The 15,415-nt window shown below is 47.6% G+C and overlaps 5 protein-coding genes across 5 annotated transcripts; 2 read left to right on the top strand and 3 right to left on the bottom strand.

Moving 5' to 3' along the window:
* Positions 1–123: 123 nt before the first annotated feature.
* N7466_010281 (uncharacterized protein) lies at positions 124–3,017 on the top strand (the record flags this gene model as incomplete). Its single annotated transcript, XM_057169670.1, has 15 exons — positions 124–209; positions 276–950; positions 1,004–1,284; positions 1,381–1,468; positions 1,533–1,575; positions 1,631–1,651; positions 1,705–1,753; positions 1,811–1,895; positions 1,952–1,970; positions 2,047–2,061; positions 2,125–2,153; positions 2,207–2,282; positions 2,339–2,373; positions 2,446–2,509; positions 2,577–3,017. The coding sequence occupies 15 exons, from the start codon at positions 124–126 to the stop codon at positions 3,015–3,017; spliced, it is 2,007 nt and encodes a 668-aa protein (XP_057017061.1).
* Positions 3,018–3,393: 376 nt separating this feature from the next.
* N7466_010280 (FAD-binding dehydrogenase) lies at positions 3,394–5,139 on the bottom strand (the record flags this gene model as incomplete). The annotated part of the gene is made up of 2 exons (XM_057169669.1): positions 3,394–4,680; positions 4,735–5,139. The coding sequence occupies 2 exons, from the start codon at positions 5,137–5,139 to the stop codon at positions 3,394–3,396; spliced, it is 1,692 nt and encodes a 563-aa protein (XP_057017060.1).
* Positions 5,140–6,513: 1,374 nt separating this feature from the next.
* On the top strand, positions 6,514–8,412 carry N7466_010279 (putative Rab geranylgeranyl transferase escort protein; the record flags this gene model as incomplete). Its single annotated transcript, XM_057169668.1, has 4 exons — positions 6,514–6,587; positions 6,641–6,774; positions 6,822–7,883; positions 8,081–8,412. The coding sequence occupies 4 exons, from the start codon at positions 6,514–6,516 to the stop codon at positions 8,410–8,412; spliced, it is 1,602 nt and encodes a 533-aa protein (XP_057017059.1).
* A 2,054-nt stretch (positions 8,413–10,466) lies between these two features.
* N7466_010278 (uncharacterized protein) lies at positions 10,467–11,073 on the bottom strand (the record flags this gene model as incomplete). The annotated part of the gene is made up of 2 exons (XM_057169667.1): positions 10,467–10,871; positions 10,957–11,073. The coding sequence occupies 2 exons, from the start codon at positions 11,071–11,073 to the stop codon at positions 10,467–10,469; spliced, it is 522 nt and encodes a 173-aa protein (XP_057017058.1).
* An 818-nt stretch (positions 11,074–11,891) lies between these two features.
* Positions 11,892–13,597, bottom strand: N7466_010277 (aldehyde dehydrogenase family protein; the record flags this gene model as incomplete). The annotated part of the gene is made up of 3 exons (XM_057169666.1): positions 11,892–12,689; positions 12,796–13,506; positions 13,565–13,597. 3 exons carry the CDS (start codon positions 13,595–13,597, stop codon positions 11,892–11,894), a joined length of 1,542 nt encoding a protein of 513 aa, XP_057017057.1.
* Positions 13,598–15,415: the final 1,818 nt, after the last annotated feature.

Genomic DNA, 15,415 nt, shown 5'->3' with positions numbered 1-15,415 from the left:
TCTCTTCCTTTCACAAAACTGTACATCCTTTGGGGCCAAATCCAATCTGACATGGACCCGCATGCAGCAACAAAAATACGGGGCGCGATTGCAGATTTCCCCACCGATCTCTCAAGATCCAACATGGATTCCGAGATTATGGATGATTATGGGATCCCTATTATCGACACAGATGAGTCACTATTCTCCATAATCCCAAAGCTTTCTAAGTAGGCTACTCCCCTACCGCCTTACTTTTGACTGCGTATTTCTGAGACAATGCTAAGAACATGTAGATTTATCCGCAATGCGGTTGGTGATGTCGCATTCTCATTCGATGATATGAGCCATGAATCTCGAGGCCATCGGCTTCGTCAGCTAGTACATGCCTTGGCAGAAGACACTCATAATCCCTTCATCATTGTCGCATTGATGATTCTCAAGTGGGAATTTTTGAGTGCCGCTGATGATGACTGGGGATTGAATGAAAGTCGAGGGGAAGCTTGCGAGTTTGTCGCATGGCAGTTCTTGTGCCATTTGAATCAGATCGAGGCTATTGATTTTCTGCTGGAGGAGCTCCCCATCCCCCGTCGTAGTTCAACAAACTTCTCCGAGGTTGGAAGAGACAATTCTGAGTTTGGGCTTGCCCATGATACAGAAGCAACACCTCTCTTGACCCGTTCGCCAACCCCTCTTCATCTCCTTGGCTTCGGCAGAAGAAGCGCAGCCGCTCAAAGGAACCAAGACTATTCCGAGCTTTATGGCTCGGACCACGAGAGGGAGGACTTTTCCCGATATTTTCAATTCTTTGGACTGAATGCGTTGGAAATTGCTGCTGTTGCTCAAGCTAAAAGGTTTCTCAGTCAGCGAGTTGTTCAGCGCATGGTCAATGATATCTGGAAAGGAGAAATCGTTTTCTGGGACTCACTCACTGTCCATTCGACCAAGAAGCCACAAATATTCAACCGGAAGTAAGAAGAAACACTTCACCACTATATGAGTCCTATTAACATAAGTTTTCTAGGACGGCAGATCCATACTCGCGCCTGCGCGTCCCGGTATATCGTAAGATGTTTGAGGCAGGATTCTTCCTTTCTCTATTGTTTCTGTACTATTCAGTACTTGTGGAAAGATCGCCAACGTCAATCGGTCGCTTTGAGATCTTGATGGATATTTGGATTGTCGCTTTTGCCTATGATGAATTGAGCGGAATCGTCGATGCCGGTGTACTCTTCTACCAAATGGACTTCTGGAGTCTGTGGAACCTCGCCATTATTGGAGTCGGGTTTGCATTCATTATCACCAGTAAGAACCCACATCCAGAATTTCTTCCTTCTCAATCTTCACGCTTTTATCTCTAGCACCACCTCGTTGATTTGTAGACTAACGTGAGGACAACAGGGGGCATTGGCCTGGCCAAAAATGATGACTATACCCTCAACTTGTCATTCGACATTCTCTCTTTAGAGGCACTTTTTCTTGTCCCGAGGTATGACTTGCCGCATTTTCAATGGCTCGGTGGATTATTCCCTCTGGTGCTAATGAAATTACAGAATATGCTCGCTTGTGAGCTTGAATTCGTATTTTGGGAGTTTAGTAGGTTGAACCTATTTGAAAGCTATGAGCAATATTCTGACCATAAAATTCACAGATTCCTGTAATGAAAGAGATGGTAAGGAGGCCACATCTAAGTCATGCCAGGAACTTAAGGCTAACTTGCCCTAGACGAAAGCATTTTTGAGGTTCTTACCTGTAGTGCTGGTCTTGTATACGGGTAGGCGTGAATCGGGTATACCCCCTATGAGCATGACTGACTTTGATGGATGAAAAGCATTTCTTACAACCTTTTCGCTTCTTGCCCGTGACCGATTTTCTGTCGGAGAAATGTCGTTCTTGTTGTTAAAGGTGTTCTTTGGGTCAGTCCGCCAAAACCATTCCTCACCATTTCTTATAGCAGCTAACTTGGAAGCAGGTCTCCAACGCTGGGTTTGGTAGGTGGTGTCATGTTGAATTCATATTAAAGGATAGAGTTCCGGATGTACTGACAGCTCATTGACTTTGTTACAGGATAATGCCCTTAAGGTTAGCTGTCCAATGACTAGGTGGTTTACCGTGCCTTGCTTTACTAACATTTCAAATTTTTAGATTTCTCCGATCTTCGGCTATGGCTTGATGTGAGTTCTTTCATAGGAGTTTCATTGTCGGAGACTGACTCGTATTACTATAGGTTAATTTTTATCCCAATGAGCAACTTTTTGCTTCTTGCATGCCTTATCAGTTTGATGGGTATGAGCTTAGAAGGAGTAAGTTTTGATTTCATTCTTGTATTAACAAGCACGGCTAAAGTTCGTTGATGCAGGTCATGGCTCACGCTCGCGAAGAGTATCTCTTTCAGTGAGTATAGTAGGCTCCCTCGGGGCATTTTGTTGCCATCTTCATTGTCTGGTTTGCTAACATCATCCTCAGGCTCTCTATCTACGTCCTAGAAAGCAGCAACTCCCGTCGTCTCACGTACTTTCTGCCACCCCTGGTTCGTCGTCACTTTATACACAGGATCCTTCAAAAATTCAGAGCTCCTCCATGCTAATATTAAGCAGAACTTAATTCCTCTTCTGTGCATCCGCCCTTTGCGATTATTCTTATCCGCCGGTACAGTTCGTCGGGTGCGCATCGTCTTGCTTCGAGCAACCCATCTTCCATTCGTAATGATGATCTGGTTCTACGAGTCAAGTCTGCAGAATTGCGAAAAATCACCCTCTCGATCTTCTCGACCTTTTACAGGACGACCACCTAGTACTGCTGCTAGCGACCCGAGCGTTACCAGATTCCAGGCCCCATTGCATCCTTCCATGGTTCAAGTGAACCGTATGAAGCTTGGCCACGAGCGACTCAATGCGGAGCCGTATGATGCAAATGATTCTAACATGGCAGCGCCTGGACAGACACAGTTTGAGCATGTGTTGGATGCGGTGGAACGACTCAGGGTACAGGTGGAGCGTGTTAATATGACACTCGCAGCACAACAACGAGACAAGTAAATTCCATTTTTTGTCTCGTGACTGTTCATATGCTGTCACGATCTGGAATTATTCATAACCTCAATGCTTCAGCAAGTTCTTAGCCTCAGATACCTGAGCAGACCTGTAGTTGGATTAGCTTGGTGACCATCATGTAATATCAACAGTGATAGACTTTTCGGGCTACTACATGAACTGTGAAATATTTTATAGGGAATTTTGGATTTTGAAATCGGCCAAGGTTCTCGTAATGCATGCTTTTGCCTAAAACTGAAAACTGAAGAAAAGGAAAATATCAAGTTGCATGAACTTGAACATACTAGTAGTGATACTGGGCCATTTGGTATACCTAACTATAGCTTTCAAAGTTGCGGCCGTTGACTAATATTCCTCATCCTTATGAGGACTCAGCTGAGCTCCCCAGCACTGCCTCGGCCATTTTGATGCCTGCCACTCGTCCTGAGAAAATGCAGCCTCCAAGGAAAGTACCCTCGAGAGCGCTATATCCGTGAAGCCCACCCCCACCGAACCCGGCAACTTCCCCCGCGGCATATAATCCTGGGAAACATGACCCATCTGGACGAAGAACATTCCCATCCAAGTTTGATTCCAGTCCACCCAAAGTCTTTCGTGTCAGAATGTTCAATCGGACAGCGATCAAGGGGCCGTAACTAGGATCGGAGAGTTTGTGGAGTTTAACCACTCGGGACCATCGTTCAGGCCAGTAATTGCGTGCATTTTGGATGAGCATAATTTGAGCATCTTTGCTGAAAGGGTTATCGCATTGGCTATCGCGAATTTGTATCTCGTGTTCGATATGTTGAAGGTCAAGTTCTGGTCCGCCGCGCTCCTTTGCTAGCTTGTTCATTCCAGCAACCAAATCGGGGAGAGTCTTTTCGACTACAAAGTCAGCGCCTTTGTCCATAAACGCTTGGACAGGTCCGGTCGGAGACCAGCCTAAAAGACGTTTCAGAGTTTGTAGATAACTCATTCCGGTGATGTCCGGGTTTTGCTCGGAGCCTGAAAGGGCAAACTCTTTGCTGATTATGGTTCTGTTGAGAATGAACCATGTATAGTCATTTCCAGTTTGACAGATGTGCTTGAGTGTGGCGAGGGTATCGGTTCCAGGATAAAGCATTGGAGGAAGTCGGTGACCCGCTGCATCGAGCCAGAGCGAGGATGGGCCAGGAATAATTCGAATTCCATGATCTGGCCAGATTGAATTCCAGTTCATAATTCCCTCGGTGTAATGCCACATGCGATCACTGTTAATCACATTGGCACCCGCATCCTGGGCGATTCCAATCATACGTCCATCCACATATGCTGGGACGCCGACAACAAAAGTAGAGGGAACCGCGCCGATTCGATCAACGGGCCAATTCTTCTTCACCAGTTCAATATTAGCACCGATACCTCCACTAGATATGAGCACTTTGCTTCCGTGAATCTCGAATGTATCCACACTCTTCTGGCTGCTTGCAACCCCTCGGTCAGTTTCCGATGGCTCAAGAACTTTCCCACGCACACCGATAGCCGCCCCATGCTCATCGACCACAATAGAGTCAACTTGGTGGCGGAATTTGAACTCCACTAATCCTTTCTTTGCAGCTGCCCTTACGGGCTTCTCAAAAATGTCGACCACCGCAGGTCCGGTGCCCCATGATAAATGAAACCTTGGTACCTGTGAATCCTGTTGTCAGTGGCGTTGTTTCAGTACAATGGGGGCCGAACTCACCGAGTTTCCATGGCCCCCAGCGTCTCCGCTGCCTCGTTCGGCCCAACCAACACTGACAATGCTCAAGCCAAGTGATTTGACATAGCGTTCGAGTTCCCCCGAGGTAAAGTCGACAAAAGCTTCTGCCCACTTCTTTGGCCAGTAGTCACAATCCCGGTCAAAACGGGCGGTACCCAACCAGTCCTGTAATGCAAGTTCACGACTGTCCTTAATACCCACCCGACGTTGTTCTGCAGAGTTCACAATGAATAGACCTCCAAGAGACCAGAATGCCTGTCCTCCGAGGCTTGCTTCATTTTCTTGGTCGATGATGACGCTGTGGACTTCACGTTTTGAGAGCTCAAAGGCAGCCACTAGACCGGCCAGGCCGCCGCCAACAATAATGACAGGATTGTCACTCGTCATGGTATGTACCGTGAGTGATCAAGTCATGTAGCGAATGTGTAGCGAATGGGAATTGGATCTGTTTTGATCTCAGGAGTCAGAATTGTTTCCAGGTGGAATTGATGAATGGGGAGGTGACGAGAGTAAAGTTACTCAAAGAAGAAGTCGTGAAACTACTACCAATCCCTGGTAGGACCACGTCACTTGAGCTTGGGGGCTATTTTTATCAAAGACGACCTAAACGGTATACGCAAAGTGCCGAGGCTTTTGAATGTGCACATAGAAGGTCTCAATGATGGTCAGATTAAGAGTGGGGAAAGGATACTGAGCTGATTCGTGGAATTCAGGCAAGAACCTCGACGCCTCCCGAGGTTCTGTCGAGCTGCACCTGCATGCACAGAGAACAGTAATCAGGATACATAGTAGTAAACAATCCCTGTCTATCTCTTCCTCCTTTTAGGTTACTTGTGCACCAATATTTGAATGGAGGGTCTATTCTTGACTTGATCAATCAATTCAATCTTGGAATGAGGCACCTAGCACTTGAGGTAAACCCTATACCTACATAGATGAAGCATCTCGAGTATACTCAACTACCTCCAGGGCTAGGTACCTCGCTATCAATTAATTTGATTAATGTGATGAGAAACCCGACATCTGGATGTTGGAACATTTGAAAACAACCTTTGGATTGATGCCTGTAAATCTAGTAACATTGAGGTTCCAGATTTTACACTGTTCAATGGATGTTCACCTTGGAAATCTTATGTACCTGGGTCCACGGCACCTGGGATGATGCCCAGTGAGCAACCTTCCAACATTAGGTTAGAATACCGAAATGGAAAGATTTTCAATACATTCATTGTGTAATTTAACGCCTGTAGGTATGATTGGAAGTCAGGTGACGTTTTATAGGTAAAGTTCAAAATTAGGTATACATACACAGGCAGCTACTAGTATTCTGTACGCTATATATATTTGCACAGATGGCGTGTGCCCTAGGTTACCTACATAGATGTAATGCCGTTTCGAATCGGTCACAAGAGCCATATTTATCAATTACACACTAATTACACACATTAGTATAGTAGTAACCGGCAAGCTGTTTCCCAAGCTAGTAGGTAGCCCCACTACAACTACGCCTGACCGCCTTCCCGCACAAAACGGACCAAGACTTCGCGTCCGCAAACTTTTTTTTTCTTCTTCCTCTTCTCTTCAGTCCTCCAAACTCCATGGGTTGAATACATTGTCATTCTCCGACCCATGGAATTTGTGAACATCATCAAGAGGAACTTGATTAGCTATTACTCAATCTCATGAGCATTGGGCTTGCACCTGTTATCTGCACACTTACCTGCTACTAGCTTGGACCTCTGTTGTCAGATTATTGACACTATGGACACTTTAGCCGAGACCTCATGGGACGTGGTCATCGCAGGAACAGGGCTGGCTCAATCCCTTTTGGCCTTGTGAGTCACACTGGCTGGACCTCAATTTCCACCACTGACGCGTTTCTTCCCAGATCCCTCTCTCGGTCGGGAAAGAAGATTCTACACTTGGACCAGAACCCATACTATGGAGGATCCGAGGCAGCCTTTAGTCTGGATGAGGCTCAGGAGTGGGTGAACAGTGTCAACCAACGTGGGTTGCCGCCGAGTGTGTTCTACATTCCGGCATGTTGCTGATTTCTGTTGAACCTGTAGATCCTGGCCAGTCTCCATTCGAAGATGCCCAGGTTTTCACTTACCCTCAAGGCCCTCCCCTACCTACCTCCCAGCCTAGCTCCGAAGGCGGCGATCGCCTATCGGGCACATCGGACCTTCGCCCCAAGCTGGCTGCGAGTCGCGCCTACACATTCTCTCTTTCCCCACACTTCCTCTACACCCGCTCCCAACTAATCTCTGTCCTAATCTCTTCCAAGGTCTACCGTCAGCTGGAGTTCATGGCCGTAGGAAGCTGGTGGATTCACTCTGAGGATGCCGATGCCAAGGATAGTGGACTCGGAGCCACACAGAGTTTTCATCGGGTGCCGGGTAACCGTGAGGATATCTTCGCTGATACTCAAATCAGTATGAAATCCAAAAGAAGTCTGATGCGCTTCTTGCGACACATCGGCAAAACGGAAGATGCAGAATCCGGAGAGGTGGAAGAAGACTTGTCGGCGCCTTTCGGAGATTATATTTCCTCCAAGTTTGGTGTTCCAGAGGACCTTCAAAATCCTCTACTCTCGCTATCGCTATCCCAGAGGACCCTGGAGAACACCTCGGCCAGCTATGCCGTTCCTCGAATCAAGAGACACCTTGCATCTATTGGTGCTTTAGGTCCGGGATTCGGAGGAGTCATTTCCAAATATGGAGGAGGCTCAGAGATTCTTCAGGTCGCTTGCCGAGCCTCTGCGGTGGGTGGAGGCGTTTATGCTCTCGACACTGGGATTAAGTCTATCACCGATAATGAGTCGGACGAGGATTATCCTGTAGAGCTGCAACTCTCCAACGGTGAGTCAGTTCGGACTAAGGTTGCGATCGGTTCTGTATGGGATCTCTACCCTACGCAGGATCGATCGCTGTCTTGTGCCAAATTTACACGGTCAATCACTGTGGTCGCTTCTGAATTCACATCCCTCTTCCCCGTCACGGTGGAGGGAGCTCCTGTTCCCGCTAGTGCTATCCTGATGTTCCCAGGGGAGACACTGAACAGTCCACAGTCGCCGCCAGTATATCTCCAGGTCCACTCGAGTGACACCGGCGACTGTCCACGTCTGCAGAGTAAGTCTTTCAATCCTCGATCCCACTTACCCACCCTCTCCCATTGCTCTTATGATGACTACCTTAACTTATCTACATTGCCTGTAATTGCATTGATGAAAACGTTATACTATCAATAACTGATAAAGAGCACAACTACTCCATTGTGGTTTCACTGAAATTTTGATTCATTCATGAGGCTAATTCAGCGTTTACAGTTATCATTTATGGCAGTGTATCAGTGACAGGACCAGAAGGCCAACTTCTTCTGGACCGCGCCGTGGACCGCCTCATCCGGGCCGAGGGGCCCCGAGCTGCTGTGCTTTGGTCCATACGATACACCCAGCAAGGTCGTCTCAGTAACGATGGCTCATCCCCTACCATACAGACTCACTCGCCTCATGTTTACAGCTTCCCACCTCCTAGCCTGGATCTAGCTTTTGAGGACGAGAATATTGACATGGTCAAGCAGGCGTGGCTGAAGGTCGCGGGAGACGAAGACCCTGATGATTTTATGATCTTTGACGATCGCGAGGGCACTGACGATTGATTGTAGAATACCATGACGACTTGAACATTTTGCGTGAAAAAAGTCTGTATATACTAGTAGTCAGAACATATAGCTTTCATGATACCAATGGCCTTGCTACACGCTTGATAACTTGGATTCTTTATTCCCGGGGCATACAGACTCCATGTCTCTCTCTTACTGTGCGCACACGTACCTACTAGTAGGTACTACATAATAAAGTTCGTCTCCAAGGTATCTGCGCATCCCAGATCAGCGTACACCGCTCGGATTTTGGACCTGGACCTGACGCTCCGATCTTCCTACCATCGTCGACTCTCTGTGGCCGAACCCGCCGGCGTCATCATTATTCGCTTGCACTTGTTTACAAACTATGGCGGCCGATAGAGGCCACCCCTAGGTCACATCCCGATTTCAATTTCTTAATTCAATGGCCTCTATCGGCCGCCGCATACAAACAGTCTTAACATTGAATCTTCAGCAGTCCTGGTTCGTCGCGACTCACGTTGCGCACCACTCACTTGATTACCCCTCATCCTGTCACAGTTGAACTCCTCGACCTTGCATCTGAGAACCGTCTCTTTTTTCAGTTGCTCGCGATTCGCGTCACGCATCAAACGAGTTTACGTGTTTTCTTACGCATTTTGTTCACCATCCTTGCTCCACCATTGAGAGTCTGTGAAAACCACTGACTCATGACACGCAGCTTGCGAGTGTCTCATCGACAGAACGAGTCGAATACAAAGCTCGTTTTGAAAGCTCATCTGATGAGGACAGCTCCCAGCAAGGAAACGTTGAAACCAATCTGGACTACCGTCCACCTCGAACTCGGTGAATCATCGCGTCGATCTCTCTGATCAACCACCAACGACTCGACTAACAACATGATGCCTCAAATCCCTGTGGGTCTACATCGGGTGTCAGATTACACCAAAACCAGAGACATTTGTAATCTCTTTGATGATTTGTGGACTATCGAGCTTTTTAGAGACTCTGATTGGTTTGAATGGAAGGAATCCTTACTCGTGGCCCTAAAGGCCGTGGATGCGCGACTCCCACTCCTCCTAACAGGTGACCTTGCCGACCCGTGTAGCGATGTGACTTCCGAGCAACGAAAAACGGCCGTCGCCTACGCATGTGGCATTCCGACTACAGACGTCACAGAAAGGCACATCATCGCTTATCTAGCAAATATCTCACGCCATGCCCATGGGTCAATTACCTGGACGAGACTGGCGCTATGTTGATTATGGAGACGCTCAGCGACAATGTGATTGAGAGACTCGGTAAGGATACTCCCATGAGTATGCGTTCTGTTTTCCTCGAGCTAGAGACCATGTGCTTGAAAGATGATTTTCGCAGCACTTTTCTGCTTTATCATAGGTGGAAGAATGTGCGGATGGGCAAGAAAGAAAGCTGTTATGCCTTTCTCGAAAGATTTCAAAGAACTCTGCGCGCATATGAGACTGGCACATGTATGAAGTTGCCGCCCGAACTTGTTCTGCATCAGTTTACTATGGAAGCAATCAGGAACTATGAACATCATTTCCAGTTCCTATCGAACCTTGAGCCTGAGGGGTCTCGAGAATCTATGATGGGTATTGTTTACTCCAAATTTGCAACGTTCGGGGTCCATCGATCTGGATACAGTCAAACTGATTCAACTCCCAACCAAACCCCGGGCAAAAAAAGGATTGACAGGTTGAGAGCTCCTTCTTGATCCTTTGGATTGTGAACCAGTGCATATTCACCACCCATTTCTACTAGTCCGTTCTGAGGTTCTATTATTTCATCCATCGATCCACGTTCACAACCCCTGCTAGACCGCCAGTCTATCCTCGCCCACGCCCACGTCCGCGCCCAAAGCCACGTCCTCGACCACGTCCATGCCCATGATCATGATCATGACCGTGGCCATACCCATGCCCTTCTTCCCCACGCCCATACCCCTCAGCATACCTTCTCCGTTCCTCCTCGTGCCTTTTATGATCCTTACTACACGCCGAGACAGCCCAATTAGCACCGAGAAATAGAGAAATTCAATAAAACAATCCACCCATAGAATTATGACAAACTTACATCTCATGCGTAGCCATATTCATTCCAACAGCACCCAGAACCGCACCACCAGCAGTCCCAAGGAACCCACCCTGCATTTTATGGCCTGCAAACCCTCCAGCCGCACCACCAATCAGTGTCGAGCCAAGGCCTCTTTCCCCTTCTCCCTGCGGACCGACAGGGCCGGGGCTAGTGGCATAGCCCGCTTGACCGTGTGGTACGCTGCCATAGTACGATGAGTTCTCGCCGCTAGCCTGTTGCTGGGCTGGAGGGTAGGGTGCGTATCCACGGTCTTGGGGGGCATTTTCATAACTTGGACCGCTAGGGTGGTATCCTTGGGGCTGTTGCTGGTTGTACTGAGGTGGGAAGGCCGAGCCTGGACTTGCACCTGCGTCATATCGAGGCTGAGTATACGGCTGTGACTGTAGATAGTAATCGAGTTTAGCCATGGTTTTACTGTCAACTTCTTTGTGTTAAGTTTCTGCGTATCCACATGGTACAATTTACCTCAGGGCTGTTATGGAATTCTTGCTGTGGCGTATTATTCAGACCCTGGTGGGGTGGATAGTAAGCTTGGTTTTGAGCTTGGCCATAGTTGTTCGGTGGGCCTGTATAAGTTGACATGATGGACTGATTTAGGGACTGGTTCGATTGAAGTGGAAAGGGATCTAGTAGTCAATTAGTGGTAGAGAAGAAGAGATGAAAGATGGAAGTTTTGTAAGAAATGAGGGGTTTAGAATGCTGTATGCTAGTACTAAGTATTTAAGAGCACTGGCATATGTCAACCCTGTCCCCTGTCCTAATTGAGTCGTTAGAGACCTGAGAAATCCGGCAAGAAGCCTTGACAGAGCATCAAAATGGTATTTCGGAGCCTTTAGGGTATTGGATTAGCCGAGTGGGGATAGATCGTCGTGGTGAGCTGTCCATACATACTGTACGCATGGACGCGTTCTGACTAGCGTGGCGTTAGCATCTGGAGCTGAGATTCATCATGTAGATCGGAAGTAGATCACGAAGTCGGGATAAGTATAGTAGGTACTATCAAAGATTCAAAAATTTAAACTTAGGAATCTACAGAAAACTCTGCACCTACTCTGCAAGTTCAAATCCATGGCTACAGAGTGGGCAGGGAGTAATAGGTGCAAAAAAACAATATTTGAAGATTAAGAAATTACATACTGATGCTATGAAATTTGAGAAAAGCCCGAAATAATTCTCCCAAAAATCGGCCCGAGGACCAAACCCACTCTTGTACTTGCGTATCGAGATCCATCCAACTCAACTATAGATGACGGCATGGGATAATTGCCTCGATATGTACGCATCACAGTCGTCCGCCTGCAGGCAACCTATCCAAAACGCAGCCGTGACTGTACCCATCCAACAGGCAAACCAACCCTTTGCCCCACACCCACCACCGATCCCCCTTCCAAAAAACTTACCTACAGCCACTCCGAAGCCAGATCAAAAATCTGCTCATGCACGCCCAGCTTCACCGCCGAAAGCGCCAACACACCCAAGCCGAGCGCCCACTTCGTCAAGCTCCTCTGCGAAATATCGTTCCCCTCACGATCAAACGGAGGTGTCACACTCGGGGCAAATGCCTTAATCTTCTTCGCCGAATAAGGCGGATACCTCGCATCCATCAGCGACTCCATCCACGGTGGGAAAGCATTCGTGACCGTGCGCAGGTAAGAGAACTCGCGGAATCCATGTACGCCGTGGTAATATCCGAAACCCGAGGATCCGGTTCCGCCGAAGGGGGCACCCCGTGCGCCGGCATGAAGCATGCAGTCGTTGAAAGTGACGCCTCCGGTTTGGATTTCGTTGAGGAGTCGTTCTTTCTCGGCGTGGTTCTGGGTGAAAGCGTATGCGCTGAGGGGTTGGCCGGTTTCTCTGGTGAAGGCGAGGGCGGTGTCTAGGTCTGCTTCGAGGATGGGGAGGATGGGGCCGAAAAGTTCTTCGGTGAGAAGGCTGTCGTCTGGTTTCACGCCTGTGACGATGGTGGGCGCGAAGAATCGGGTTGAACGGTCGCGTTGGCCTCCGTAGACTATTTTGCCGGATGTTGAGTTGAGGAGGCGATCGAGACGGTCGAAGTTGCGCTCGTTGATAATGTGTGTGTAGTATTCGGGGCGAGTGTCTTCGCCGCCCATGAAAATGTTGAAGTGGTGAATCAGGGCCTTGACTAGGGCGTCGTGAACTTGAGGGTTCACGAGGATGTGGTTCACGTTGAGACAGATCTAATTGTTCGCGTCCAATTTAGCTTAAAAAATTACAAACTTCCCTCCCCCCTAAAAAAAAAAAAAAAAAAAAAAGGTAGGAGGTTTCTAGGCCTGTCAATCTTACCTGTCCAGCGTTCTGGAATTTAGTGGCTGCGATATGCTTGGCCGCAAGGTCGATATTAGCTGTCGGGGTGACAATAGCTGGACCCTGACCACCGAGTTCCATTGTAACGGGAGTGAGATGCTTTGCAGCTGCAGCATACACAATCTTTCCGACGTTTCCGGATCCAGTATAGAAGACATGATCAAAGCGGTGCTCAAGGATATAACCCATTTCCTGTGGACCGGCAGTGACACAACGGATCGCTTCAGGATCCAAGTACTGTGGGATGATCTCCATCATCAGGTCCTGACAAGCAGTCGCCATATCCGATGGTTTAAGGACCACGGCGCATCCAGCAGCAATAGCAGCGACCATGGGCTGGAAAAGCAACAGAATGGGAAAGTTCCAGGCCCCGATGATGAGGACAACGCCCTTGGGCTCCTTGCGAACGACTGTGCTGCCCATGAAATTGATAATATCCCATCTGGTAGGGATGTCGTCTTTTGTCCACTCGTCAAGACTTTTAAGTGTGCGTAAGATATCATTCTGGACACCGGAACAGTCGGCAAACATGGACTCTTGACGGTGGCGGTGGAAATCTTGATAAAGGGCCGCTGCGATGCGGTCCTTGTTCTCTTCAATCATCCACCATGTCCGCTTCAGCTGCTGTCGTCTCCATTCTTTATCCTTGGTGACTCCTGCGGCAAAAGTATTCTGCACGGTTTGCAAGGCCTATTGGTCCAAGTTCAGTAATCGTGTAAGCGTGTAAGGTACCAGCTGAAGTGCTTACCTGATTGAACTCGGCTGCGGTTGTGAACACCATGGTGGTAAATTTGTGAAGTACGCGGTCACTGTGGTTTGTTTCGAGCACGTTGGATACGTGCTGCGGCCCTCACCAGTTTGTGATGGGGAATTTAGATGTCGACGTTGCCCGCACCGCCAAGAATGCATGAACACAGACCCGTCTGGTCTAGTCCCAGTAAGGCGAAGTGTGGAGAGAGCCGTGGCCCTCGGCAAAGCTCAAGCTGGAGCTCCCGGCCCGAGCTTGCATAGGGGCACATTTGAGTGGTTGAAGGGCGTTTGATTACTGAACAAAGGGGAGTTCCACGTGCAGGAAATGCAATATTTAGCGAGGCTTGGTGGGCTTCAAACCTCGGGTTGCTTTGTGTGAAAGAGGGGGCAAGACTTGGATTAATAATTTGACAAGTTCGAATTTTAGGTACATAAATCACTACATGACTCTTGCCCTTTTTTTATATATATCATACTAGTATATATTCTACACTAGTACAGCGATCCTCAATATCGATCACTTTAAACATTTGAAACCATCACGGGCCGTGAAGTGGGGCACGTGTCCAGTGCAGAGCAAACTAACCTGAAGTCGAAATCGCTTCAAATGTTCCAACTTTGGCTTAAGATTACTAGTAAACTCGAAACCCTCCGCATCCTGAAATGTCACGTCTTGCATACAAACTACTAGTCCGGAGGTTGATTAGACTCTCTTTTCGGTCATAATTGTATGACTCCGACCAGAAATTGTTTTTTTGAGAATAACCAGCAACATTGAACATTTCAACACGCAGGTGTCCTAGTCACCTGGTTCTATGTTTCCAAGGAGAAATGTTAAACACCAAGAAAAAGATTCCAAGGGAAGCAAAACAAGGCCCATGTGCAGACTACAGATATTTAGTAGGTCAGGTTGGACTAGTGCTACATGAGAAAAAAAAACTTCAAGTACTATCCATACGCCACTATGTACTAGGAACTGAGTACATATGTCCAGGAGTATGGATTCGAGTTTTCAGTGCTTGGGTATTGGAAGCACCACAGATCTCGTACATACTCAAGTGCTACGTACATGCACATGTTTTTGGATTCCAATCCGAGCGAGGTTCAGCTTTTTAAATGCTGGAAACTCTTGAGTTTCATGTAGCATGCATTATTTTTCAAAGTTGTTTATACCCTTGCAGTTGGTCAAGAGATGGACAAGACGATCCGCGGAGACCCTATAGGACCGGATTCACTTTGGATAAAGAAATGTTGATCAATTCCCAAGGTTCAATGGTTACAAATTTGTACATTATAGGTGTTGAAAATGTTACTTCCAATGTTTCAAAGTTGATTGATCTTCACTCCCCGGACTACGGAGGTTATTGATCTTACACATCTCCGATCGCTGAGGAGAATTTCTAGATCAGGGCAGCCCATCTACGTAAGTATTTCCCATGTTTGCGCTCAGAATATTGATCATTATGCAGGGTCCATATGATCATCGTATATACCGTAACCCCTTCCGTGCTTGTTAGAGGTGTCAACATTTGAATATTCTAGACATTGAAAATCATTTTGACCGGTACCAAGCGTTTTTTTAATATTGGAAGACCAACAACCAAGCATATCGGCAATAATACCGAAAAAAATCCCAAAAGTCCACAGTGAATAAAGCCGAGCCCAAACAAGGATAAACATACCGTTCGGGTAGTTTGGCCTCAGGACCCTTCGTGATCCGAATACGGTATGGCGAGAGATTGCATCATGTCCTTACTGCTTCGTTACTGGCTCGTTACTGGCTCGTTAAATCGGCTTAATTTCCATTTCCCGGGTTTGGGGTTCAGTGTCAACCTTTCAAATGTTAGAA

This window comes from Penicillium verhagenii (assembly GCF_028828195.1).
Source record: "Penicillium verhagenii strain IBT 33310 chromosome Unknown utg000010l_segment0_segment0, whole genome shotgun sequence".
NCBI classification, from domain to species: Eukaryota; Fungi; Ascomycota; class Eurotiomycetes; order Eurotiales; family Aspergillaceae; genus Penicillium; species Penicillium verhagenii.
This window is presented reverse-complemented; position numbering and strand designations above follow the sequence as displayed.